Here is a 27,983-nt window from a genome sequence, read left to right as displayed (position 1 = left end):
AGACCAAGTTATACTTAATGTGTGTTTTTGCACTAATTAAATTTATTTATATTAATTATTTTTCTTTTTTTCTATACATCAATATTTCCCTATTTAAATATGTCGCGATCTAATTTATATCGTAGACAGCATGTAAATATTATATTTAATTATATATAATAATATAAATTTATACATTCCGCGCAATCCTTTAATTCCCGTATCTAGAAAATGCACGGAATCAACTCATTCGATCTAAGGCATCCAGTGCAATCTGGATTTTCCTTAAACAATGGCAAAGTATATACTACGGAAGAAACACCAGAAAATCGTGCTTTCTTGCCAGAAAGGTAATATTGGGCAACATCGCATATAAACTTAAACACTATGTCCACATATAACGAATTTCACAATGGAAAGCCTTTCCGCACTGCTGGTAAGTTCGCCCATACACGTGAAGCTGGTACTTTTAGAGTAAAAAATGACTAATTGTAACAACTTTCTGGCGCAGAATTTAATAGATTCACGAGAACAGGATTTGCAATAGACGACTCTAAACCATAGATGATACAGGCGTTTGACAATGGTGGTAGAAAAAATTGCAAAAGTAATTAGGCTACTGTGCCATATAAACGTGACTAGGACAGATATATGACAACAAATTAGGTGTTCACTTAATATGTAAAGGCCGGACCATAGTAGTGGAAAACATATCCCAAAATAGTTTTGGAGTGATTATCAGTTGTATTTTGAAAATTTAAGATTATACATACATTAAATACACCAAAATTTCATGTAGTAACAACTTTTATGTTAATTAATAGTGTCTTTTGCTTAATAATTTTAATCTTATTTTTAAAATAAAATATATCATAATTATTATATTATTTACTATAAAAACAATTTTCCTTCCATAATGACCTACACAAAACCCCTCATTTCAATCATTTAGTCCTTACCGGGTCTCGGGAACCAGTCGATCAACATAATTAGCCGGTCGTAGTTTGAACATGATTTCTACTCCAGCAACATGATGATCGAGTAACTTAGCCTGCTGCCGCCAACTAGCAAAGCAACGATGGTGCAGATTATCCAGACACATGGTAAAAATATATCGCTATTTTTTAACCGAGAAGAGTACCGGATCTAGATAAATCAAACGACTCCGATTCGTGCTCATCTGATAGCTATTTTGATCATCGTGAGGCTTTTCCAAAATAATATTGTATTCGAAACTGAGTAAGCTCTGATAATAAGAATAATTAACAACTTGACGATTTCAATTAGCAGGTGCTAAAATTCACTTTTTAGTGATATTGCAGCGCAGCTTATCACTTAACTTAGCGGAAAACAAATCAAATTCTAGTTATTGGACAACCATCCGGTGTTGGGAAGGATATGCTTACTGGGGGAGTATTGTGATTTTTGGTCTGGATAAGAACAGGGGGTGTACAGGCCGATTGGGGTCCGACCGGCCACGCCAATAGTTCAGAGCCAATCAATTGCAGATGTTGATATTATTAACATTTCGCGAATTCAAGAGTTCAAATTACCTTTTTTGGAATAGATTTTAGTGACCGAAAAAGTGTATGCAATTGATTTCGTTAAAAAGCTCTAGGCATAAAATGAGAATATTTTAAAAGCTTTCAGACCAAAGTACATATAGGAAGGCGATACACATGATATAGTCGTCTATTTACAAGTTTTTAATGGAAATTAGGTGTAAATAAATCTTTGTTTTCCAAGCAAAGAGCAAATTATTTTGTTTTCGTTAGAATCACAGAGCTAACTTCGAATTCAAGCGATTTCCCTACTTGTTTCATTATATTTCATACCAAATGAGTATAAAATAGAATTTCGTACATAATCCACTGATTTGATAACCCTAATTATGGAGACATATTCAGAGCTTGTTGATTTAGGACATATAATATATATTAGAAATAACAAATTTAAGAAAATTCCAAATAAGTGTTTAGATATACTATTATCCATTTCGATTTAACTTCAGAGCAGATAAATTGATGTAATTCATTCTAAATCTAATCCACTGCGATAATCACAGTAAATTATATTTAATTTTAAGGATAATGTTTTATTTGAAGTATCTGGCAATAAGAAATCCGAATTTAGAACAAATAAAGTTGAAATTACATAGTCCATCCCTCTTAAAATACCTAAAGTCATTTAAGAACTACCAGGGAAAATGGAAGGGAAAACAACTAAAAAGTAGCCTATAAAAGAAGTTTAGAAGCAGGCTCAGCCAGAAATTTTTGAATCTTCGTTATCTGAACCTTCAACCTCGTCGTCATCTAGTTATAATGATTAATTTTAATAGCAACTAAAGAAATTTATTTCATAGAATCCATAAAAATAGATAACTGAGCCTGATTAAAAGATTTTGTCAGAATACTAAATAAATATAGCTGGATATTTCACATTTGAGTAATAGATGGAATTACAAGCGTTTCTACAAAGATATGAAATAAATGAAATAAAAATTAAGCGAAATGAGTGATTGTGGTATGTCAGACAACAGATCTAGGAAGATCTTTAAGATTTCCCAAAAATCCATCTTTTTGCATGCTAATATAATTATCCTATTTCTTAACCAATTCCCATCCATTTTCCTTAACTAGGAATACTGCTTGCATTCCACCTGACATAGCATCTCTATGAACTGCATGCATGACAGCTTTAATACCTAAATCAATAGCTTCTTAGTCAGTAAGATCCCATTTCCAACCATTTTCTAAAATTGAATAAGCAAACATAGAACCAGATCCTACGGAGAATAAATATCCTTCCAATCTATCACCATCATTATCGCAATACCATAGTTTAGGTGTACCATCTGCATCAAATCCAGCTATCATTGAACCTATAGATAAGTCATAACCTGCATATTAATGAATGGTATCTGCAAATAATTTTGAGGCAGATGTTGCACCTAGTCTATCACCAGTTTCTAATTCGTGCATAGCAACACGTTTTCCTAAATCGGATAACCAGAACTAACAGTCAGCTGCTCCACCAGCCATGGTACCTAATAAGTGCTATGTAATAGGAATAACCTTGTGTACGTTACCTGAAGAAATATAAGGACCCATTGTAGAACGAGAGTCAACAGAAATAATAATACCGCCTTAAAAAGAGAAAGCGAGAGTTGTTGTACCTTTTTGATTATTCCATTTTTTCGGTGCTGATTCTGTTAATGCTGTAGCAGTTGATAACGTCTTAAAGAATACCGAAGGGTGTATTTTTGGTGCAGCAAATGTTTCACCGACAATATGTGTTTCTTTCTTAGATTTGTTTATTCCGAAATGTTTGGCTAGGAGCATTTTAGAGGTGATGAAAAATAATAAATATATTATTTGAAAATAATATAATATTAACAATAAGTAAAATTTTCACTGAAACCATCTCATTAGCCCTATGTATTTAAATATTTATCTAAAATCATCATATTCTAATGAGCAATTTTTATATTAACAATAGTTTTCTAGCTCATTATTATATTTACTGTTGGTCATGTACTTAAAAAAATCTAAAGCTAGCCGAAGCTAAACTATATTATCAACAGAAAGAACATTAAAGTAGAGTTTGGAAACAGATTTACTTTTATGTAATTGTATAGTAAATAATTTTATTTTTTATTCACAGATACCTTTGTTAAAAAAATATTCTATATTATTATTATAGTTTTATTACAATATCGCAACTTATGAATATTTTATTGGTTGCTTCTAGTAAGAGGATTTAGAAAAGTCTAGCAAAGAACCGTTAGATAACGCCGACTAGATCATTCTAAAATAAATATTATATATAAATTTATGATATAATAATATAATTAATCACAACCGATTGAAAAATTTTAAAATATTATATTAATCGCCAATTTCAGTCATTATGCTAATATCTGATTCACGAATAATATCAAATAATAAATCTCGATCATCCTTAATAACATTAAATAATTTTTTAGCAAACAACGCATAATATCCTTATAAATTTTTATTATGTATTTATTATTTTAATAAAGTAATATTAGGAACAAGATCTTACTTTCTTTATTCATAAATATCTGAGAAACAATCTCCTGGCAATAAACAAAGTGGATTAATAATAATTCCTTGGCTTACCCCCAATTCTGGGGAATTAACCTCTTAATGAATATTGATGAACGGATTAATTACCGCCATTCCATTATTTTAAAATGTAAACATCAAGTTATTAAGATAACTCCATATACAAGAAAAATCTATTTAGTATAGTTTTAAATTTTTCTGTATAATAATAAATTAACTCCATTAATTTTCATAACCTCCTATGATATTAATATTTGGAATTAGTTAGAATTTGATCTATTTGATGTTAAAACTTAAATTTTAACGATAGTCCTTTTTAACTTTAATTGAAAGTTTTATTTGCGTATTTATTTGTTACTTTTAGTCTAATTACCTTAGTTTTAGAACTGGTGATAACTATAAATCAGATCTAGGTTATTTAATCATTATCTTCTATTATACCTTAGTCTAATTTAAAATAAATCTTTCAATACTATTTTCAATACATATTTCTACATCTAATTGGTTCATTATAAGAACATTTGACTTTTAAGGATGACAGTTAAAATCAATTAAATGATTAGGGATATTCACTATAAAAACTACTGTAACTTTCATTGTACTTTTAGAAGCTCTCTGAATAAGTTTCTGCGTTAGGTTAAGCAATCTCTTGGTATAAATAATTCTATTGTTAATTACAAGCACTCCTTACTTATTTGATTAAGTAAAAAAAATTTATCCATCTATATTTATGCCAGATACTTATATAGTTTTAGTCTAATTTTAAAGATAATTATCAATAGATTCCTGAATATTGGTATAAGTGCCTATTTTCATATTAATATTAAGGAAACTGATATATGTATTAACTTAAAAATTTATCATAGCTAAAATTTCAATAGTTTTTAGAGCATCATTATCTATTTCTAATTCGTTAAACTCTATTTTGAAGGATGTTACTTAAACATCGGTTGGATGATCCTAAAATTTAATCATAGACCCATCTTTATGTTATGAGAAGTATCCTCCAGATATACATGTGACCAATGACACATAACTCATTGCTGCCAATGCTTCTCCTCGAAAACCAAACTCTTAATGATTGCTTAAGTCTTAAAAGTCTCTAATTTTTGATGTACAAAATCTTTAGCATAGGAGTTTGTGATCATCCTTTTGAATAGATGAGTTATTATTTTATAAAAATATACAATTATTAGTAAGTCTAATAGTAATTTCAGTGGCACCTGCATCTATACTATTTTCAAATAATTCCTTTATCGATTAAGACGGAGAATGAATAATTTCTCCTGCTGCTAATTTATTGATAGTTTATTCTGATAAAATTTATATCATTTTTCGATATAATAACTATATATTCATTATAGTATAATTTTATGCAATTATGTCTCAATTATCTTTATTTTCCTTTCTAAGCTTTAAATATATTTTTACTCTAAAGTTAATTTTTTAAGATTGGGTGAAGGATTTATACTATTTTGTATCATATATTCAGTATTGTTTTTAATTTATATAAATTTCAGATGTAAGCATTATTCAAAGCTTAAATACAAAAATTAATCGTAGAAAATATATTTTATATTAGATTTATTAACAAAAAGATATTACATCCCTTTAGCTTACATTAAATTTAAATACTCTCCAGAAAATTGATTAGCATAAAGGACTCTTAAAATTTTTGGCAGTTACACTTAATATAGATTAGAGTTAGAAGAAATATCCAAAATATCCATTTATAGATGTTCTAAGTTTAACTACAGAAGATTACACTCTTTAATATATAATATCTTTATCTATTAAGGTAGTTCGACAGACGTGATTTAATAATTACATGAAATGTCTAGTTCAACTAGATACTTATAGTCTTGAAACTATGCTACATGAAGTTCACAATTTCTGAGTTAAATTGTCCTAAGCTAATTGTGAACTGTTATATTTTTGGATGAATTACCTATAAAATAATGAATATGAAATGGAAGAATTAAATTAATATCTTAAAATTATAAATCTAGGAATCTTACATTCTTGTAAGTGATAAGAGTTTCTACAAAGTCTAATTTAAGTTACTTTAAATTTTTAAATAGTTTTAGGTCAATTTATTTAAAATTATATTTATTTAATTCTAAATGTTAAATTTTATTTACCCCATAAGAAAGCATTAATTCTATATCTAGTTCACAGTTTATCAATATCAATGTTTGAATATTATAAAATTAAATAGGATTAAATATTTAATTACTAAAATTTTCTAATTTTAAATTTACTAAATCATGAATAATACTAGCAGCAGAATATTAAAGTTTAGTGTTTTATTTTAAGCTCAGGTTAGTGATTCTTTAATATTAATTTAAATCGATGATATGATTGTTCTTTAAGCTAACATCTACTAATGATAGTCCGGTTAATGTCTAAGGAAGATTAAGTGTTTACAAAAATAATGTTTCATGCAAATGAAATTCGTATGTAGGAAAGTGAGATAAATTACTAATTGTACATCCAAATGCTGAAAACGTTAAAGGGTTTGATGAAAATATAACATTTGAAATATAACAATTGATTAAGTAAAGTGACTATAAATTTTCAAAAACCTTCAACGTATCTCCTCTATAGTTTTACAATATTATTTTAAGAGGAAATATACTGTATCTAATGTTGAATTTCTTTAGCAAAGCTACACTAGCTATCAATTTAGAATAAGTCATATTCAATTACACTGGTAGGATTTTAGGACTGTCTGCATATTCAAATAGCTTTTCTGGATTAAAATAATTTGAACTGAATATATTCTACGTGTTATTTTACTTACTTTATTTTAAAATAATTTTTTATTTACCATTTTACTAAATTATCATTTTTAGCTGTTACTTTATTATAATATAAATATAATCACATATTCAGCCACCTCTTGGCAAAGCTTGATAGCTTAATTCCCATAGATCATCATCACTAATCAGTTCATATTAAATCAGTTCGATATATTACACACTACTAAACTCCTAAAATTAGTTAACTTAAATCTTCTGATATTAAAATCGTATATAACGGTGTATAGCATTAAAAATATTTACCGCAAGCCCTATGTTGCAACGTCCTTTTTCCATTCTATCCCCACTTTCCTCGCTGATGAATGCATCTTTTCTTGCTATCGAAAGAAGTGGTAGACATGTTTATACGGAACTGATCTCTTAAATTTTCTATCTATAACCTCGCCAGTTTTGATCAATTCCGAATTATGTTAAGAGCCCAGTGACATATGGCTAATCACCTATAATTCTACTGACTGGAGTATTCAAAATTGCTGTCAAAATAGCAATTGCTGGCTCAAAACCGTTAAAACCTAAAAGAATTTCAGATGTTTTTATAAACTTTTCAACCAAAAAGGTAAAGTTATCAGATGCGATCAAAAGTTAGCTAACGAAGGCAGAAATCACGTTGAAACGCTTGATATGAAGTAGAAGAATTGGAGAATTATCAATAAAATCACGTGGGTGAATATTAGCATAGGTCTCATATAAGAACAGGAAAAAATGAGTAGCTAAACATATTGGGGACTATTCTTAAAGCTTTTAATTATTTTTAGTATCATTTAGCTTAGAAAAAAATGGAAGGTTGAATCTAAAGTGATTTTTATATTTAAACTAAACATTTTAAGTATGAAGTAGCTTTGGGGCTGCATCACCACCAAGATAAAGACTATTTGCCCCTGGAACAATTCTAAAAGGTTTATTGTCAGTAATTTTAAAACTAAACTCAGCAATTTCATATCGATGACTTTACTATTAAATTATCGCTTAGTATACTTATCGAGTAATCTCAACTAAAAACTCACATTTTAGAGTATTTAAAAAGTTAATAATAATATCTACAAGTTCTTATGTAAAATCATCAAAATAAAAAGTCAGCCAAGTTTATAAAAATGTAAGTATAGACATTTGAACTGGAATTTAAATAGTCAATTCGTAGGATTCTAAATAATTTGGATCATCGGTAGGTTATTTAACAGGAGAAGGAATATTAAAAATTGATATAACTTTCTCTAATAACTTTGTTGGACTGAGCCATTTTGGAAAATAGAGAAGAAATGCAGGTTTAATTATTCTTGCAGAATATGGATTAATAACATGTAAAATAAGTGTGTTAATTTGAGATAGGATAATCTAGAAATCCCCTTAAAATAAAGTTAAATCATCAGGATCCGGTAAGTATGGCCTTGCATATATATCTTTTAGATTATCATCAAAAAACGGAGGATAATCAATAGCTTACATATGCTAGATATATAATTACTTTGGTATTCCTGTAATCTTAATACAGTTTTGATACATCTCATATGATTGAAATTTTATATTTTGAAGGTTGAGAGAGTGAAAATGATTAATTGCATGATATTTTGCCTTGTAAAGTATTTATTCATGTTTTAGATGTCGATAGACTTTGAATTAAAATTAAACCTAGTCAATGATATCGACAAACACAGGAAAATCTTCATCCATTTTTCTTAGTTAAAAATATAAGTTATAATATTATATGACATATATTGTTCCTAATTATACTGTATTTTAATTTAATTCGTTAGATAGAGGAAAATATTTTAAAAACAGGTAATTTAAATTTCATGATATATATTATGCGATATGAAGTTTATTTAATACCTAGTTCATTAAACATAGTCACAATATGTTATAAATTATTTAGGAATATTTGAAATTTAAATGCTGATAAATATTATCTGAAATATCTCTTATTTAAATAACTTGAACATGAATAATATTATTTGCATTAAATAAATATTATTCATTTAATCATAGTATAAATTTTTGGTCACAATATAAGAATGATAACATCTTATTAGCATACAGTTCCGTATTTTTTTATAAATACCAAGTTTGGGATAGTAAAAATTATATTATCATTATCTATTTTATTGTATTTTATTTATTTACTGTAATTCTATCTACATAATTGCATTCGTATGGTAATTTTGATATAATATAAAGTAGATTATATATTTTATCAGTTCATAATTTTATTAACTCTACTTTTAAAATTTTTAAATCTACAATTAATTTTACATTTAAATGTATTATATAGTTAAATAATATATACTTAAAAATAAATTTAAAAATTTATATTTTCATTTAGTAATATTGTCTATTTCTATACCTAATTTTAATAGGAAGTAGAGTTTCTAAACGTAAAAATCTTATATAATGTATTATAATCTCTTTTGTATTTATAGACAAACTGATATTTTTAGTTATAAATATAATACAATATAAAATAGAAATTTCTAGATTCGCAGATTTTCCTTTCCAAAAAGAACATGTAGGCAAAGCTTAATTCTAACTATCATATATGGACAGACCAAGAAGTTCACGCCCTTCTCACCGCTGTTTAAGAAGTGAAAACCAATTGGCAATTCATTTAGTGTAAGTATCTTCCACATATGGAAGTTAATGCTATTAAGAATAAATTTTACAAGATGACAAAGGCAAGATAAATACATTTTGATGGTAATCTGTTAACTATTTTATCAAACCCAGTAAAATATAGCATAGGTATGAAACCGGAACATAAACCATTTATTCCAAATGCTAATTCCAAATAGTTATAAATACATTAGGAAAAAATGAAAAATCAATATTAGTTAATACAAATGAGGTCGTAAATCAAAGAAGTGATGAAAACAGTTGGTGATATCAAAGTTACAGATCATCTCAATACATCAGAATACAAAGATCTTCATTAACTTCTTTAATCGTTACGGTGGGTTTTCGCCCAGATATGATAAATATTTTTCACTGTTGCAGCATTTTTAGTAGCTTTTATTCTAATGCTACTTCAAGCTATGTTGTATTTTTCTGTAACAGTTAAAACGCATCCTGATAGTTTATTTTATCAATGGCTGCTGTCTCAACTATTTTTTCTAAATCAGACCTCAATCTTGCTTCATCAGGGGTTAATAATTGACACTGTGCATTATTATTAAGAGAAATTAAAGTCCTTTTCGCACCCTCCAACATCCGCTGATCTTAGTGCTCCTAATTAAGGCCATCTCTTCCCAGCATCATTTTCAGCTACTGAGACTGCACAATACTCATATCAAGCTCTGCCATAATTTTTTACTTGTTCTAAACTCTTAAGCTTTCTTGGCGAAGCTTAAGAGATACTTGCTTATCTAACTATTATAAATCATCTAACTATTTTTAAAGACCAGCTTATTCTTACTGCAACTTATCCAATGATCCTAATTCATTTTTAATATGTTTCTACTGTAAATCTACCAAATACTACTAAATCACGAACTGACGTTCTTTTCTCTAGGATTCGAATACTTACTTCTCATGATTAACCCGTTTCTCTACTGCGTATCTACAGTCTTTCATTAAAGCCGAAATTTGAGAGAAACTTTTCCCAGCATTTGCAGTATCGACATGTTATTTAAGTGCACTATATGTATTAAATATACTTTCTACGTATTAATCCTCCATACTAACTAATACATTTTCTTCTTTGCTAAGTAACTCATCAATGTCTTCTGTTTTTCCATTTTGAAGAATTTCGATTCTCCTAGAACGCATTTTACTGTTTATCTTTTAAAGCTCGATTTTAAGCAAATACTCGCTAGCTGACGCCTCCACATGCCGCAGCTTCGATTCCAAATCTACCCTAACTCGCTCAGCCTCTTACAGCTTTTTCAAGCTTTAATTGTACTACACCTAGGCCTCGCTTAGCTATTTAGACTACTGAATAGGGAGCTGCTTTAGTTTTTCCGCGCTCTCTAGCACTTACTGCTTCTGAAATTCATCGTACATCGTAATCGGTTCTTGAAAATTAACGTACTGTAGTGCAGAGTTGGACAGGCTCTCGCAATTTTGAATATCGTTGACGCTAAATTCCTAGCACTGTACGCTCTTTGGCGGAGAATTGTACGCAAAGTTCTCTATTATGACCTCAGGGAGGTCAGTTTGATTTGGTGAGGACGGATGCACTTGCTGTGGGATAAGCCCAGTATCGGAGTGCAGGGATTCGGTTAGCTGCGTGGTGGAATTTGACGGATTTGGTGACATTTGCTGCGACCGCGCACTCTGCGGCGACTTGAAATGGTGCGAGTATTTCAGCTTTGCGGGAGAGCTGATCGATCCGTTTTCACTGGAAATGAGCTCCTCGAACTCGCCCAAAACTGTGTCCAGAGGCGTCAGAATGATCTCCTACGGTGATAAGTGCAGCGAGAGCTCTCTGGACTTGAACCTGAAGCTTCCCAGTTTTTGTAAGAGCCTTTCTAGCTCATGTAGGTCGTCTTCGACGAAAACGACAATGTTGGTACAAACGCGGAGAAGCGGAGAGGCGAACTACTTGAAGCGCGTACTGGCATCCCCAAATACATCTTATATAGGCCCTGCGATAATTTGATAGCTTTTGCAGAGCCCGTCATCGACGAGAAGCACGCGACAAAACGAATCTGATGTGATTTTGGCTATCTGGTTGTCTTGAAAATTTTACGAAAGTAACCTTACGAGCTTGAACAGAAGCTTGGTGTCACGCTTGGACGAGAGCCTTACCGTACGGTAATGGGGATCTTGATAGTCGGATTCGAAGTTCTCCTCGTCTCCGAGCAAGTCAATAGCAGTTTCGTTTTCAAGTTCGTAAATTGAGACATTTGGCTATAGTGCAATGTTGTGGTTTATAAGAAATTCTGAAAACTCAAGATACAGCTGAGTTGAAATTTGTGGGTTTGCAGATTAAAAAGATACTGTATTCGCATTCGTAAGCGAAGACTGAAGAAATTCGAATAAATCTTAGTTTTTACTATTTGTATTAAAGAAAATAATATTTTCATTATCAGTTTTAGGTCTATGCTTTGACAAAACTATGAATTGGGGAGCAAGTTACATTAAAAAGTTATAATATTATAAATGTAATTAATATATAATACTTATAAAAGTAGTATGGTAATTATGTTATTATGTAATTATAAGATATATTTAGGATTTTTCAATTTCCCATTTTATTAGCTAGGTAATTTCACCCGCAATAAATAAAATTTAAAGATGAATAGGCGCAATATTTCTTGATATATAAAGAAAAATAAACAATAGTCGGCTCATGCAAGATGATCAATAGATAGTGTGTTAAGGTAGATAACAAAAACTTCAATTTCTAATTATGTTCACAAAATTTAACCCCACTCATTCATTCGCATATTTACCTACTATGCCAATAATGTACAGCTACTTTCCCTAAACTCACATAATCGCAACATGCAACATACAGTTACTAAACATCAACCTACGCTTAAAATTCAACTTTGCAACCTAAAATTGCCTCAAAATAAAACGTGACTTATTAAATTAACTCGACTACTGAATTTCCACCTTTAATTCCAATAAAATCGCTTACAATTCGCAAGCTATCTAAAATCTTCAATAATTAGCTTTTGCTATGTATTTATGCCCTTTTTATTGAGCTTAAATATGCACAAATCTCGCGCGCTTTCTCTATTTAAGGGGTAGAGATAACAATCTATTTAAAATTTGATGTAGATGGTGTCAAATAACTGAAATCTGAAAAAATATCATTTGAAAATGATTTATTTTGATGTTTAGCACCATTTTGAAGGTCTGTGTTAGCATCAGTTTCAAATGATTTCGGAAGATCCATTTCAGGAAGGGTTTATTATACCTCCCTTTTCGCTGTAGCAGGTGTAGTCGTTAAAATATGTTTGGCTGGAGTTTTTGGAGTCGATTTGGTAGTTTGAGAGGCTAAGTCGAAACAGATTTTATTTAAAATAACGCAGAGATTATAATGAGGGTAGTTTGCTGTTATTGAAGAAACTTTAGTAAACTCCTTGAATGAATCAGTCTGTAGCTGATCTGAAATAGTTGTGTTCGATGATAAAGAGAGTTTATCCTATTTCATGGTTTTAAGAGCGGAAATGATTTCGATGTAATATTATATAATATTTATAGAAAAAGATATGGAATTAGTTATAAATTAATATTATTATAGTAAAATAATAAGAATATTATATAAAATAATGTTTACGGCTGGGCAAAGGTTATATAGAATTTTAACATTTTAAATGTTTACACTCATGATGTCAATGATATTCATTCAGTATTTATCTAGAATAACTACTAAGGAGCCTCAGATATTGTAAATAAGTAATTGTTCATTATATGGGCATAAAGTATAAAATAACTAGTAAAGTTCTTATTTGATGTTTAATTTAAAATATGATATCAATAATATGGTTTAGTTTACTACAAAATAATTTTACATTGCAGTGATAGCAATATGGGATGATAAAATTAATGGATAGTAGAAATAAGTTGTATGGGATCAAGTAGTGTTAAGTAAAGATAAATATGGAAAGACTATAGATAGGTTCATGAAAACAAAATATCCTTTATATACAATCGATAATATGCGGCTTGATATTTAAAATATAAACTTTGAATTTCTTGTTGAGGAGATGGCATATGGAGGATGGTTTAAAAAGTGGAATTTTTAGATAAAAGAAGGATTCTCTATTTGACTGATATTCTTATGATAGTTTTAATACGAGGTAAATTTTTATTTATAATATATTTGTTGTTAAAAAGCACACAAAATATTGTGGATTTGTGTAAAACTGATATATTAGTTTATTATTTTCGTGATAGTTTTTTGGTTTATAATATTATAAATAGTTATACCCGACTATTTTTTGATAATGTTTGCATTTCTTCTATTTTTGATGTGTATGAATATGATATAAATAATGTTAAAAGTTTATATTTTCAAACGAGTATATATTTATTATATAAGAAATCAATTTAATGCAAATTTTGATCTTTTCGCCGAATGAACCCAGAGAAAATATTTCTTAAAGCGTTAAAATAACTAAATGTACCAAATGCAGAAAACATTGTGGCTTAATTAACACCAGAATCAGATCTTTATGTATTACTTAAACTTGCAGACTTGGCTGGTGGTACCAGTTTATTGAAAAATAGAATCAAAGCACCTGAAGTAGGATTTAAGTTAAGATCTGCAGCACTAGCAAGGCATAGGAAATTTAAAGTGGATTCTGAGATATAATTTCCTAATATTGAGGGTGATCTGCGCTGTGAATAAGTACTATTGATCCCAGCTTCAGCAGCCAGATACAATTTTAGCTAAATTCATATTCAAAGATTTGATAATTTATACAGAAAGTCTTAATTTCCTCATGAATCCAAAATCTCATAGTTAGGAAAATCCTCATCACTTCACTTAGCTTGGTCTAGATTAGATGCACCTCATGCAGATTTTATGTAAGGTCAAGCAGGTTGGATTAGAAGAGAAGTTATGTGCGAACAATTAACTGATATTAAACCAGAAGATTATTAGTGTGAACTTAAAAAATTTAATTAAACTTAACTTGACTATTTTTGGTTAGTAAAAAGATTTATTATTGGATTAATGTATTAGTAGTTTAAATCTTTAGACAAGGTTTTTGAAGAATTGAATAAAATTTCATAATTCTAATATATTAAAAATAACTTAATTTATCTTGATATTGGTAAATGCTTATAATTCGTTAAAGATTTTAGTTTAGAAAATTTAACTGATTATATAGCCTAATTAGAATTAGAGCATACAAAAGGTCCTATAAAGCAATCTGCTCCGTCATCAAAAGAAGATAAAATTCAAATTAAAAAGATTGAACAGAATATTTTCTAGAATTCAAATCTTGATACATAAAAAGACATGAAATAATTTGTACATCAAACAAAATCAGCAATATTAGAAGAATTAGCCAATTTTAATGAAGTTACAAAAGATCTTTCTGAATAAGAGAAAACGGATATATATAAATTGTATTTATCTAAATTAGATTAAATGAACTAACTTGAAGAGAATATTAGTAGCAAATAGTTAGAGGAAAAGAAAGCTACTGATGGACTGTTGTCTAATTCTATTTCTGATGTGGCTGAAACGGAAATGTTATAGTTTATCGATGAAAAGGAATTACTTGACATAAAATAAGAGATAATAAATAATTTATAAGAGCCTGAAGCCGAAGGAGACTCCAAAAAAGTAACTTAGTTAAAAGAAAAGCCAGATACATCAATGATTATACGTATTAAGCTTATTTCTTCTAAGTTATAGGTAGAAATTCCAACATTGTCAGTTCCTTCTTATTGTGATATTAAAAAAGTTGTTGAATAAGAATTGTAACTCCAACATGCTTCTAAAAAAGGGGTTTAGTTGACAACTTAGATACTTGAAAAAATAGATAAAATGAGAGATCGCAACTATTTATTAGCATAATATAATAAATTAACCCATAACACAACTAAAATATCATCATCTAATTTAAGAGTTTATTATGATCCTTTACGTACTGGGGCTGTAGATGTACCAGTTAATGTATCTGATGATGCAGATGTTCCATTTGCAGCTGGTGAAACAATATGTGATAGATATCAATTAATAAAAATGTGTGGTTCTGCTACTTTTTCAAATTGTTTTTCTGCTATTGATTTAGAACAAAATAAACATATTTGTTTAAAAATTATTAAAAACGACAAAGAGTTTTTAGATCAAGCTTTAGATGAAATTCATTTGCTTGAGCTAATTAAAGAATTAGATCCAGAAGAAAAGCTTGGTGTTATCACTATTTAGGATTATTTTTATTATAGAGAACATTTGCTATTAGTATTTGATTTATACGGTAAAGATTTATATACACACTTCTCTATTAGAGAAAAGCACAAACTTCCTAACGACTATTCGTTAACCATAATTAAATAAATTGCAATCTAACTATTAAATGCATTTGACTTTATTCATAGATTAGGAATATGTCATTTAGATGCAAAACCAGAAAATATATTACATGTTTCGTAAACATATACAGGCGGTGTTGAAGCTCCTAATGTCAAACTAGTAGACTTAGGATCATCGTCCTATTTATTTGATAAAATACATTAATATATACAATCTAGATCATATAGATGTCCAGAAATAATTTTAGGTATGGCTTATGATTGCAGATCAGATGTATGGAGTTTAGGTGGGATTCTAGCAGAATTACTTACTGGATAAGTTCTTTTTCCTAATCACTCAGTAGGAACTATGATTTCTAGAATTTGTGCGTTATTAGGTCCAATTCCTAAGAATATGATTTTAAGTGGTAGAGCTGCATTTAAGTATTTAACTGGTGGTTTGGTGCCTTGGGAAGATGATGGTTAAGGTGCTAAAAACACGTTGTTCCCAGAACATGGCCTTTTAGAAGTTTGGTTGTTTGGTGATTGCAAATGCTTAGATGATGAGCAATTGAAATTTTCTGATTTCATACGACAAATGCTTACTATCGATCCATAAAAAAGACCTACTGCAGCAATGTTGTTATCACATCCATTTTTGAAGTGAAAATATATCATATCACATAAATTATCCCAAGTCATTATTTATACCTATAAGTTTAGACTTAAGCTTATTATTTTCAGTAATGAGTTGTTCATTTTATATTATTATTGCTCTAAGTTTATCTAATGTCTACACTTTTGATAAGGGTCCTTATTAAATATTTAAAATTTCATATATTTAAATATTAAAATCATCATACGTAGTCTATTCTAATTTAATATCCTCCGTGTAATAGTTTAAATACGACTTAGCTAAATCGTATTCAGAGAAATTCAAATCATCAATTTATTAAATTTTGTCAGATAACTTATGCAAAACAGCTGATTTATTAAATTACGCTTATTATTGGATTGGTACGATAGATTCTACCTCACTATTATGTTACTGGTTTTATTAAATAACTGATTACTAATATTATTACTATTCATTAACAGAATCAATAATTTACTACTAAAGTTAAGAATCTTTGTAAGTTTTACCATATTAAGCAAGTAAATATGATTTGTCGTTAAATCTAATGATTTTTCTATCACTATCATCTAAATTATTAAAATGATTTTTACGTAAGTTAGATTAAAAGTCTTTGTTTGCCAGTTTAGTATAACTCTATTGATTTTAAAACTATTCGGAAAAATCCATACTGTCCTATACTTATACATTTGAAGATATAGATTCATATGGTTATTATATAACTTGTAATTCTGATAGTGATGCATTCTTAGGCTATCGGTACATAGATGCAACTGATTATTTAATTGTTAAAGCTTCATCTTATTTGTTAGCAGTTTCTTTAAACATATCTAGATTAAATCTAGCTTAATCTATCCACTTAAAATCTGTTTTAATATTATTAACTTTTTACCCTGGTCCTCTAACCTAAGTTTAAGAAATCGTAAATTTCATCTGAATTTATTATAATATATTAAAATAATATAATAATCAATCTGCATACTCAATAATTAGCAAATTGAGACCATTTAAATTCATAACACCTATGAAGTGGCAGTTTGTCTTTTCTATAATACCACGAAGTTCATTTTATTAAACAAGAAACACACCACTCTTATTTAAAAAATAATTACTCCACTCTCTTATTGGATCAGAAAAGCTCAAATTTAATTGTACAATTTGTCCAAAATTTTATATTTTAAGTCCTAATGGCAATTACCCATTAGGTTTGCATAGAGCAGAAGCAAAATAATCAATAAAATAGTCATAGCTCTCCTAGCCCTCGACCCAACATCGGACTTCCCATCGTCCGGACCTCTCAAGAAGGTCTATTCGACCACTTTGATCTGCAATACTACGTTAAGTATTCACTAACGAATTTGCAAAAGAAGATTATAAATTAACTGCCTAGTCTGAATTTTCAATAAGGTTTTTAACCAATTTTTTCATAAGCGAGGCATTAGGTAAATAAAAAAGGAACTTTTTTTTAATGTTATTCATTGAGTCGTTTAACTTGAATTTGAGTTAATATTAATAAGGTAATTGGGATTCTGACACAAAAAATAATCTGGAAGCAAAATCGACAGCTGCATTTAGGATCTCACCATTTTTATTCACTTGAACAATAGATATCGTAGCTCCTATAGAATTTTAAATTGTATATGATCGGAATCCATAAATTTAGCATACATATGTGTAGAGGGCTTAAATAAACTACGAAGTATTCATAGCCTCAGATTTATATTATATACATTCGTTAAAATTTAGTTTTTAGTCAAATTCTATGCTAATAAAGTTAAAAATTCTATATAATAAATCTATTTCGTGGTCTTTATAATATGCTCCTATGACACGTTTATCATGGATATGAGATTCTTTTATTAATTTTAATGATTATTACAATAGATTTTCAGAATTGGATATATTTACTAAATTAACTGTTAATAATTACATATCCACATAATAAGTTAAGCAAATATTACTTAACTCAAAATATTCGCTTTATAAAACAAAAACTAGTTAATTAAACTCTAAAGCTGACATTTTACTTGAAATTTTATTAATACCATCTAGAAGTTGTCGAATACAATCTTTTAAAGTAATTGGAAGAAATTAAGTTAACATTTTTGTTTTAAGTGAAGGCATATTCTCAAAAAGTATATCATTTTATTAAAAAAGTGGTTAGCGACGCTTTGATAAATTGATATTGAATTATTAAAATTTTTATTCTAATGTGGTAAGTTTTGATGATTACAATGGTTCATATTTGCAACAATTTCCAATTTTTGATACTTTTAATGAAAAGCTATTTGAAATGCAAGAAAATACTTAAAATATAATTAAATTATTTGTCACAACTAAAATTTTAACACTATTTATAAAAATATCTTGCAGTTCATCGCTTATCATTATTAGATCCGTTATCAAACTTTAAATTATATTTTCAACGTCTTTTCCTTCTTTAAGTCCATTACAACTATTTCTAAGTTACAAACTGCGTGAGATAGCACTAGGTAAAAGCTCGTTTAAAGGTTCTGTGATCTTATCATCAAAAAAATATGGTGTATTATCTGTTTAAAATCCAAATTTTTTTAGCTAATATAAACTTAATTACCTAATATCATAATTCATAACTTTTAATATAAATTCGCTAAATTATTCGGAAAAGTATAGGAATCGTTAGCTCTTATATTCTATATTAAATTTAAATTAAGTATTTTAATGTGTTAAGTAACAACACCGTGAAAACTATATAGAAAAAAATTAAATCGGGAATGACATAAATATCATCTTTATTTCTCTTTCTTAATTTAAAAATATAAAGTCAAAATTTAATTCTGTATATAAATTTAATATAAATAGAACTTCCAATGCATCAATCTCTGTAACAGGGATTACTAATACAAGTATATTTTTCTATAACAAAATAGATTGTTAAATCTATGAGAGCAATAATAATTACTTACCATTCAGATATTTTTCGTGAGGAATTACAGGATTTTAAAATACATCTTGCCTACTGAATTTAAAACATTTACAATTAGGTACTTTGCCCATTAATACTTTAAAATTAGTTTAAATCATTTAATAATATGGATCATGAGCAATAAATTAGTTTACGACACTACCAGTTTCTTGAGATGTCGTACAACCGCATCCCATTTTCAAAGTATAATACTACCAATTCTTTATATAATTATCATATAATCAATGAATTCTAAAAGTAAATATTATTAACTTAAATTCAGGTAGTAAGTATATATAATTCAAAGTTATATTAAGAAATCAACATAATGGACTAAACAATTATTGATTTGGAGAAAGCTTTAAATTTTACTAACCAACCACTCTAGATGTCTGTAAACTAGACACTCTAATTACTAAACTAAGTAAATGATTAGTTTACATAGCTATCTACAATTGCATCACCACTATTAAAATCACCATAATCGGTACATTTTGACCCACTTTTGAAGCTTTTAGCTAATGTTGAATCTTAATTTTAGGAAATTGAAAAATTTGAGTAAATTGCAGACCTTTTAGAAACGACATTAGTTAATTTAGAAGATATTTAATTCTCAAGAAAGCCAAAAGGTCTTAAAAAGCTATTAAAATAAAATCTGAGTCAAAGCGATGAGGAAATAAAGCTGGATATTAGTTAAAAGTGCACATTAGATGCAGTTAAATAATTAAAAGAAATAGGATGTTACAAGGAAGATGTGACAGGATAAGAAGTAGTTTTTGGTATGTAACGTAAGAGAGCATAAGAAGGTTAAATAGTAAAAGAGAACGTGATTGAGGCAAAATAAGAAGTTGTAGTTGTTAAAAGAGGTCTAGTAATTAATGCTGAGGATGAGGAAAGTGACTGAAACTAATCATTCTAAGTCTAGTTAGGTTTAAGCTTCAGTGATTTTAAATACATGTAATTATAGTTGAGCATTTTTAGCTCCAAGTTCCTTTATTTTGTTGAAATCCACAAAATTAGTAAAATCTGCTAGCTATGATCTCAACTGAAAATCATCTAATGTTATATAAGACGGATGATTAGTAACTTGTTGTACTTTTTTTATGTCTTATTGAGTAATTTATACATAAGGTAATAACGAAAGTTTTTCAATATTTAAAGATTACATTAAAAATTTAATATATTATAACTTATATAATAATCTAAATATATTCAAAAATTATTTTAATAAATTGATTCACCATTCGATTATATCATTTGCTGTAACTACTCCTTTTGGAATAGTAATTAGCTGAGGATTCTTATAAACTTCTATTTATGCACTGTATTAGCCCCTAGATGCTTAAATTTTCTAAGCATTTAATTTTTAACTACTAGCCTATTAAAGTTTGATATTTTGTCTTTAATGCTTTTCTATCATAATCTAATTCCATTTTTACGAAGCAGCGATTTTTCTGGATTCCATTTGTTACTTTATCTCGTTCATTGTTGTTTCTTTTACTTAGCTCGATCTTCCTTATATTTGATTTTTGTTCTGATTATTTTAAGTTCGAGATTAATAATCTATTTTATGTATTTCCTCTATTCTATTCTTAAACTATTTTTCCTTCTATATCTTCTCTTCTTCTTTTTATTATTCCTATATTTTTCTTTGTTTTTACCTTGACTCTTATCGTTTTTTTAAATCTCTTTCAAGCTAAAACTGATATTCTAACTGCTTCAACTTCGTTAATTCTATATCTAACTACTTCTATTCAGATAAAATTTGCTATTCAAGTGATTTTACTTAGCTCATATATTAATAATAAATAATATAATATACTCTATATTATTAATATTTATCTATAAAATTCCGCAAAATGGAAACATAACCCGTCAGCTAACTGAATTTATATGCAGCAAACGACGTATAAGCAGGTCATTTCTTTTCAGGAAGAGCATTCTGCTCTCTTGATGGTTAAATTTTAAGAACTTTCCCATCAGAAATATAGTGTTTTACGTGTTTCTAGTCTAGCTTCTTTATTTGTTATGAAGGATTTATTGCTGTTTTTTAATAATTTTAAGATCCAGTAATATACGAGGTTCCACATGATTGTACACCAGTTGCTATCAGTGTTTCTTCAAATTATATTGCATTATTAACTGATTTTCCGAACATTGTTTTGAATATCTTTGCTTTGTAGATATCATCACTATTAAAACTATAGTAGGTCAGCATCCCATTTACTGGTAGGTAAAGATAGCGTTCATAATTGTTGACTATATAATCTAATTTTTTAGTTAGTTTCGAATCGGAATCATATTAAATACTATTATAGTAAATCGCTCCATACTGGTATTGTGATGTGTGTCCAATTATGCCTGAATAATTTACTAAGACTTTAGAGTTTGAAATTGAAGATGAGGAAGAAATTAATATTGATAAATGGTCAGATTAAAAATAAACCTAATATATTAAAGATTCCACTAACTATGAGTCGGTATAACTAGAAGATAATTTATAATACCTTTAATAAACTACCGCGAGTCATTTAGTTTTTTAGAAAGATAAAGATAAAGAGTTACAGGTTCTCTAAAACTATGTAGATCCTAATAAGAATAGTGTTGAAGATCAAGTTATGTTTGGACATTAAATTAAAGTTTCTTCAAATTCTGATTTAGCATTAGAGAATATAATTAACCAACAATTTAGCATAGAAAAAACAGATAGTAGAGCTTTTTGTGAAATGCTTAATGAACATTAAATTTAAAATTTTGGAAAAGTTATGAAAATTTAAATAAGTTTAGTATTTAATGAAACTTTTATTATTGTGGATCAATATTTTGGTATTATTGTAATTCCTTTGCTTATTCCTCCTAAGTCTGTTGCAAATATTTTACATCCTAAGAAATCATTATCGTATATTTTAGATATGCAATACAATGGGTTACTTACCGCATTTTCGGCACCTTCAACTTTTGGTTATTCTAATGGCTATGTTTAACATCATAATTTATTCTATTAAGGGTCATCCTCTTGTAAATATATTTTCAATAATAACGATAAGAAGATTATTGTATTTAATGAATCTATCGGCTACATTAATGATAAATGTGAGTTTGAGATTCTGTAGCAATTATAAGATTTCTAATATTGCCCAGTTTCTGGCAATTATCCAGAATTTATGAAATATGTTTCTACACAGTAACTTAGCGTTAAAAATTTATAATCACCGAAATCTGATCTTTCTGGTAGAGTCAATAATCATAAATCTGTTATCTCCTATTTATCTGAATAAGAAATTCCAGATCCAGTTTTATGCTCGTGTGTATTTGAACATTTCATATTTACTGGTCATTCTAGTGGTAATATGAGAGTTTTTGTTGATTATTAAAACTAAACAAGACTGATATAAAAATTACGACTAAGTTCAGTAGGTTTATTAAAAATTTCTGGAAATACAAATTAAATTGTGGTCTCAGATGCATTTGGTATTGTTTATTTTATATCTGGTGTCGAAAAAGAGTTTATTGTCCTAGGGCATATTCAAATAGGAGAGCTTGGTGGTGTTAGTGCAGGGGTTAAGACATTTTTAGAGGAATGTGACCAATAAGATACAGGAATAATTAATATTTAAAAACAATAATTATGTCAATAAGGATAATTAATAGGAAGTATTATTAAACCTAAGCAGGTATCTTCTGAATCAACTAAATAATATTACTTTCAAAATATAGATTTAAAAGAAATTTAGCCATTAACTACTCCATTTGTTGAAAATGGTATATTTTATTCTATAACATGTATTAGAATCTGTAATAGCTATGCTTATATCTCAGTTTCAAATGGTAATATTTATAAATTATTCTTCCCTTCATCAGAAAGGGTTTTAACATAAATAGAAAATTCAAATGTATTAAGATTGTAAGATTTCCTCGAAACATTGACTTCTTCATCCTAAAGAGAATTAGAAATGTTAGAAAATAGATATTTAAGCATGACCTAGTAAAATCAAATCAATATTGCAGATTTAAAACCTTAGATTTTAAAAACATAGCTTGCTATTTCTACTCTTTTTGTAGATGAGTGTGTTGTACCACCACCTCTTGTTTTATCTGATCTCATTTATGCTGGTTTATCTGATGGAAGAGTCTTTGTTTTTATGGTGAAGACAGATTATGAGTAGACAATATAGAGTGTTAAACTAGATTTCCCATTGATTTCAAAAGAAATCGTGAAAATGTCTTCAAAAGTAGAGTAGATTGAAGTATTAAATGGAGTAGTAGCAATAACTGATTCATTTGGTTAGCTTATTTTTACTCAGGCAGTTTCTCCTTAATTAAACTATCTTAAAAAAATATCATAAGTTTGGGCTAAAAATGATGATGTTGTTTAAAGCTTAGTATCTGGTGAAGTTTTAGTTAATGAAGTAGTAATCATTGATCAGTCTAACTAAATAAACTCTAAGTAAAATCAGATACCTGTATATTAAGATGATACATCCGTCCAAATTTAATTACTAAGAAATGAACCTCACTATTTCATCTTATCAACAGAGAAAGACACCATTTTTGTAGATGTACAGTCATGTTAAAATGAGACATATAGAATTAGAGTCCCCGCTTAATTTACTGCATAGTGTTAGACAATTATTGAATAAATAGATCAATTCGTGAAAGGTTTTGTAATTTAAACATTATAAACTTAATCGGCTCAGGCAGATGGGACTCAAATCTCTAAGTAGTAACTAAAATTAAATTTCGAAAAGAGAGTATAAGTTAGACAACCAAAGTAAGATTAAAATATAATTTAATTATTGCTTTCAATTTAAACAATGGATGAAACTGGTATTTAACACCCGTATTCTTAAATTCTCAATTAAAAGTTTTCTTACAGAGAGAAAGTACCATTATAATATTATGATGAAAGTTCTATCGCTGAAAATCTTAAAAATAATATTTAAAACAGAATATCTGCGATGTCATTAAAGACTTATTCTGGTTCCTTAGAAGTTCCATTCTAAAAAGTTCCTAGATTAATATCACTAGTTATTAGTTCTAACCTGAGGTTGAGAATAAATTAAAAATTAATTGAAGAAAGCTAAAAAATTGCAGAATCTCTGAAAGAAATAGATAATACTAATATGAATGTTTTGGCAGAAAAAAATTTAACTATAATATCTAAAACATCAACAATTCCAAGAATTAAAGCACTAATTACAGAAACTGATCCAGTTGAAGATACAGAACCGAGTAAAATATTAAAATCAACTTAATATTTAGATGAAAATGTTATTCATGTCTCAGATCAAATAGTGAACGCCTCAAGAGTAAAGTTTTTTGAAAAATTCGGATAATACGAAAAAGCATATAAAAGTGACATTCTTAAAGTCAAGACATTTTAGTACTTTTAAGAAAGCATGATTTTATAAAATTCAGCTGAAGCGGTGTCCGGTCTTTTAGATAAAAAATCATATGTTCCAGGATTTGCTTACAAACCATAATAAGTACCAAAATAAAACATTATGTTAAGAACTACTTAATTAGCATGTGAGCTTTTCGCTAAATACTCTCCTCCTGTCTCAGTAAAAAATGGAATCGGAAAATATGCTTTTCCTAATGAGACTGTGAATAGAACAAGGAATACAGATGTATTTAGTAAAATATAATCAGTTCAATAATCTGAGAATTCTGGTACCTTGAATTCAGTTTAATCTTATTCTGTTTCACTACCTGAAATTGAAACAATTTGGGTTGAATAAGGGGGTAGTCTATTTGATAAAAATATTGCCTTAATACCTTAAGTTAAAGAGTTTATTCTTCCACAAGCATCAATTTCAGCATCAATTTATTAGGAAACGTAAGTAACTGCTTAAATTAGAGCCAGACAGCAGGCATTGTTATATAGACATTAGGCTGCATCAGTATGTTCTGAAACTAACTAATCTCTTACTAAAATAAGAGATTAAAAATTCAGAAATATTAATAAAATTTCGGAGATTGTATAGTCTATAAAAGAAATAGGTAAGGAGCTTACTTATCATGCTAAAGAGGAGACGCTGACGAAATTAATTGAATAAGAAAGGTAGAATCTTTACGAACACTATTTATCATAAGGCTTAGCTTAAGAAGAATGTTGTTCTAGGGCTGCTAAAAATGCTATTTCCCAGCTGCCTTCAGATGAAGTTATTGCTGAAAAAGCTATGGAATTAATTGATTTTTCATTATTAGACTTCTCGTTACTTATATCTTAAGTTGAATAGGTTACTAGAAATGAAAATGTCGAAAAGGCTATAAAATATGACTTGTTTAATATTGAGAACTAGACCAATGAACTAAGAAAAATATCTAATTAATCTTAATTAGAAAAAACGGCTCTTAATCTTATGTCTTAAATTAAAGACATTATTTATAATGAAGTTCCAGAACCTTTACTAATTTAGCTTTAATCACTTACTAATAATAAATTGTTCCATATTTAAAATCTTCCAACATTACTATCTACAGAGATTAAAAAAATTACTTAAACTAATTAAAATATATCAGAAAGAGTGTTACGCCTTGCAGCCGCGTATAAACGTGCTATTTATGAAATGATGAGGGGTTCTATAGATGCATCAAATCAATTAACAATTCGCGATGTTATTATTCCTCCTGCATTAGGTGTTACTAAGCTTAATAAAGAGCAAGAAGCGGTAGTTTCTGCATATAATATCAAGCTTTAAGAAATAGAGGAGAGAAGGAATAAAGAGAAGAAGTAGCTTGCAGCGTAGTGCATAAAATACAGAGAGTAAGCTGAAGATTTGTGTAAACAGTTTGATAATGTTGTAATTAAGTAATTTAGAGATAAACGTTTCAAAGATGAAATATTAGTATAAAGTTATTAGCTTCAATCCAGTACTTTACTAAATTACTCGATTTAAAAGTATAAATTTAAACAATTCCAAGAAATTAACGACTAGAAAAATACTGAAATGTAAGTATGTTGGAAAGAATTAGGAAATCATTTAAGGATAGTTGAGGATGGATTAAAAGGTTCGTCTGAGAAACTATAAACAATACGTAATTTTAGTCGCTATATAGATTAGAATAGAAAAACTATTTTCTAAAATCCTGACTTATAAAAATTTTTTTAATCTTTTAAAATTAACTACTAGGCAGTTAAAGATTAAATAAAATAGTAGTTTAATAAGTTAGTAATTTAAAAAGCGGGTCTCTCTTATTCATAGATCATAGGCTCATTGGAAATTATTTTTAATACCTGTTAATTTTTTGATAAAGAAATCTTACATGAAAATTATTAGTAAATCTAGTAAAATGAAATGGAATTATTAGATAAATTTGCAGAAAATCTTACTATATTAAACTCATTTGAACCACTTATTCCATAATAGTCTCCTATTGTCAATTTGAATAGCATTTTATCAAAACCTATAGTTTATAATGCATATTATATCCAACTTATTTCAAAACTGTTCCCAATATAATAGCTTCCAGATTTTGCTTAACAAACTACTAAACCAAACTTTTAATCTCCTGAAATGATTTTGTTTGATGTTTGCCGCTGTTGTAAAACTCTTTTAGAGTTATAATAGACTGAAGCATATTAGAAGCTATAAATTTATAATAATTTTAATGTTTATTCATAATATTTAGAAAATTCATACCAGAATTTAATTGAAGAGAATTCGTAAGCATAGCTTTAAAATATATAGGTAGTTAACCGTTAATTTTTGAATCCTTCATTACTGTGTATGTTTAAATTAGGTTAACTAGAACTTTATAGAGATTGGGATTCCTACTTTGATACTAAAAAGCTTAGATTTTTAAGTAAAGATGTAATAGAACAGGAAACTGATTAAGAAGATGTGTTACATAATTTGTTAATAAAAGATGACTCATAGTTTGTTATTATTGATCTAGAATTTTTAAAGAATCTCAATAATTCCTTAACATAATTGGGGTAGCAAAGAGTTAATAAGCTTTCATCATTAGCTAAATTCCGTCAAAAACAAGAGATTCTTAGTCATGAAATAGAAATATTATAGTTTAACCAAGAAGATTATTAAGCTCAGACTAAATCTTTCTAACTGATTAGAGTTTCGAAAGATATGCATGATATGATTCGAGAAAATATGTCAATATCAAATAAAAAAGCTAGAGAAGTTGGAGTAATGTAAAGAAAACTGGAGCATGCTAGAAAATCTCATTAATTAACTGAATAAGATTAAGAAGTTAAACTCAGCAAAATACCATACGATTTATAGAAAGTATTAACAACTAATGAGGTTATGAAAGCTAAGATTGAAGAAATAACTGCTCAAAATGAATAAAGAAGATAAGCTTTACCTGAATTTACAGCTTAAGATTAGGTTCAAGATGAAGATAAAGATGATGCCCTTAAAAAATTCAGAAGGATTGCCGCATTAAGAAAGATGAGAGAGCTTTCTAAAGCACAAGAGGAAGAAATGTAATTCTTAATTGGAGAATTAGATAAGTTAAGGAAAAGAACTTACCCCAGTTTCCAGTGAACAACTTTTTATTTTTACTCGTAACAAAATAATTATATAATAATTGAATATTATTGTTTATTTTCTATATCAGGATATAAATTTAGGAAAATAACA

General features: G+C 28.2%; 16 protein-coding genes across 16 annotated transcripts; 7 read left to right on the top strand and 9 right to left on the bottom strand. All coding sequences in view use genetic code 6, as the record gives it.

The window, feature by feature from the left end:
* Positions 1-210: 210 nt before the first annotated feature.
* On the top strand, positions 211-714 carry SS50377_23566 (uncharacterized protein; the record flags this gene model as incomplete). The annotated part of the gene is made up of 1 exon (XM_067907430.1): positions 211-714. One exon carries the CDS (start codon positions 211-213, stop codon positions 712-714), a length of 504 nt encoding a protein of 167 aa, XP_067764404.1.
* Positions 715-895: 181 nt separating this feature from the next.
* Positions 896-2,497, top strand: SS50377_23565 (uncharacterized protein; the record flags this gene model as incomplete). The annotated part of the gene is made up of 1 exon (XM_067907429.1): positions 896-2,497. The coding sequence occupies one exon, from the start codon at positions 896-898 to the stop codon at positions 2,495-2,497; it is 1,602 nt and encodes a 533-aa protein (XP_067764403.1).
* Positions 2,498-2,507: 10 nt separating this feature from the next.
* On the bottom strand, positions 2,508-3,320 carry SS50377_23564 (Proteasome subunit beta type; the record flags this gene model as incomplete). Its single annotated transcript, XM_067907428.1, has 1 exon — positions 2,508-3,320. One exon carries the CDS (start codon positions 3,318-3,320, stop codon positions 2,508-2,510), a length of 813 nt encoding a protein of 270 aa, XP_067764402.1.
* A 513-nt stretch (positions 3,321-3,833) lies between these two features.
* On the bottom strand, positions 3,834-5,399 carry SS50377_23563 (Mlh1-like protein; the record flags this gene model as incomplete). The annotated part of the gene is made up of 1 exon (XM_067907427.1): positions 3,834-5,399. The coding sequence occupies one exon, from the start codon at positions 5,397-5,399 to the stop codon at positions 3,834-3,836; it is 1,566 nt and encodes a 521-aa protein (XP_067764401.1).
* Positions 5,400-6,958: 1,559 nt separating this feature from the next.
* SS50377_23562 (Ras guanine nucleotide exchange factor) lies at positions 6,959-8,557 on the bottom strand (the record flags this gene model as incomplete). Its single annotated transcript, XM_067907426.1, has 1 exon — positions 6,959-8,557. The coding sequence occupies one exon, from the start codon at positions 8,555-8,557 to the stop codon at positions 6,959-6,961; it is 1,599 nt and encodes a 532-aa protein (XP_067764400.1).
* Positions 8,558-9,387: 830 nt separating this feature from the next.
* On the top strand, positions 9,388-9,852 carry SS50377_23561 (uncharacterized protein; the record flags this gene model as incomplete). Its single annotated transcript, XM_067907425.1, has 1 exon — positions 9,388-9,852. The coding sequence occupies one exon, from the start codon at positions 9,388-9,390 to the stop codon at positions 9,850-9,852; it is 465 nt and encodes a 154-aa protein (XP_067764399.1).
* A 10-nt stretch (positions 9,853-9,862) lies between these two features.
* SS50377_23560 (uncharacterized protein) lies at positions 9,863-11,959 on the bottom strand (the record flags this gene model as incomplete). The annotated part of the gene is made up of 1 exon (XM_067907424.1): positions 9,863-11,959. One exon carries the CDS (start codon positions 11,957-11,959, stop codon positions 9,863-9,865), a length of 2,097 nt encoding a protein of 698 aa, XP_067764398.1.
* Positions 11,960-12,257: 298 nt separating this feature from the next.
* Positions 12,258-12,983, bottom strand: SS50377_23559 (uncharacterized protein; the record flags this gene model as incomplete). The annotated part of the gene is made up of 1 exon (XM_067907423.1): positions 12,258-12,983. One exon carries the CDS (start codon positions 12,981-12,983, stop codon positions 12,258-12,260), a length of 726 nt encoding a protein of 241 aa, XP_067764397.1.
* A 16-nt stretch (positions 12,984-12,999) lies between these two features.
* SS50377_23558 (Signal peptidase subunit) lies at positions 13,000-13,602 on the top strand (the record flags this gene model as incomplete). The annotated part of the gene is made up of 1 exon (XM_067907422.1): positions 13,000-13,602. The coding sequence occupies one exon, from the start codon at positions 13,000-13,002 to the stop codon at positions 13,600-13,602; it is 603 nt and encodes a 200-aa protein (XP_067764396.1).
* Positions 13,603-13,910: 308 nt separating this feature from the next.
* On the top strand, positions 13,911-16,466 carry SS50377_23557 (Kinase, CMGC DYRK; the record flags this gene model as incomplete). The annotated part of the gene is made up of 1 exon (XM_067907421.1): positions 13,911-16,466. The coding sequence occupies one exon, from the start codon at positions 13,911-13,913 to the stop codon at positions 16,464-16,466; it is 2,556 nt and encodes an 851-aa protein (XP_067764395.1).
* Positions 16,467-16,478: 12 nt separating this feature from the next.
* On the bottom strand, positions 16,479-17,366 carry SS50377_23556 (uncharacterized protein; the record flags this gene model as incomplete). Its single annotated transcript, XM_067907420.1, has 1 exon — positions 16,479-17,366. The coding sequence occupies one exon, from the start codon at positions 17,364-17,366 to the stop codon at positions 16,479-16,481; it is 888 nt and encodes a 295-aa protein (XP_067764394.1).
* A 36-nt stretch (positions 17,367-17,402) lies between these two features.
* Positions 17,403-19,496, bottom strand: SS50377_23555 (uncharacterized protein; the record flags this gene model as incomplete). The annotated part of the gene is made up of 1 exon (XM_067907419.1): positions 17,403-19,496. One exon carries the CDS (start codon positions 19,494-19,496, stop codon positions 17,403-17,405), a length of 2,094 nt encoding a protein of 697 aa, XP_067764393.1.
* A 209-nt stretch (positions 19,497-19,705) lies between these two features.
* SS50377_23554 (uncharacterized protein) lies at positions 19,706-20,281 on the top strand (the record flags this gene model as incomplete). The annotated part of the gene is made up of 1 exon (XM_067907418.1): positions 19,706-20,281. The coding sequence occupies one exon, from the start codon at positions 19,706-19,708 to the stop codon at positions 20,279-20,281; it is 576 nt and encodes a 191-aa protein (XP_067764392.1).
* Positions 20,282-20,287: 6 nt separating this feature from the next.
* On the bottom strand, positions 20,288-20,545 carry SS50377_23553 (uncharacterized protein; the record flags this gene model as incomplete). Its single annotated transcript, XM_067907417.1, has 1 exon — positions 20,288-20,545. One exon carries the CDS (start codon positions 20,543-20,545, stop codon positions 20,288-20,290), a length of 258 nt encoding a protein of 85 aa, XP_067764391.1.
* Positions 20,546-20,614: 69 nt separating this feature from the next.
* On the bottom strand, positions 20,615-21,172 carry SS50377_23552 (uncharacterized protein; the record flags this gene model as incomplete). The annotated part of the gene is made up of 1 exon (XM_067907416.1): positions 20,615-21,172. The coding sequence occupies one exon, from the start codon at positions 21,170-21,172 to the stop codon at positions 20,615-20,617; it is 558 nt and encodes a 185-aa protein (XP_067764390.1).
* A 64-nt stretch (positions 21,173-21,236) lies between these two features.
* Positions 21,237-27,887, top strand: SS50377_23551 (uncharacterized protein; the record flags this gene model as incomplete). Its single annotated transcript, XM_067907415.1, has 1 exon — positions 21,237-27,887. The coding sequence occupies one exon, from the start codon at positions 21,237-21,239 to the stop codon at positions 27,885-27,887; it is 6,651 nt and encodes a 2,216-aa protein (XP_067764389.1).
* Between the last annotated feature and the right edge of the window lie 96 nt (positions 27,888-27,983).

The sequence above is a fragment of the Spironucleus salmonicida genome, chromosome 4, assembly GCF_000497125.1.
Source record: "Spironucleus salmonicida strain ATCC 50377 chromosome 4, whole genome shotgun sequence".
Taxonomy (NCBI): domain Eukaryota; phylum Fornicata; order Diplomonadida; family Hexamitidae; genus Spironucleus; species Spironucleus salmonicida.
The sequence above is the reverse complement of the archived record's forward strand: the minus strand, read 5'-3'. Positions and strand labels throughout refer to the sequence as shown.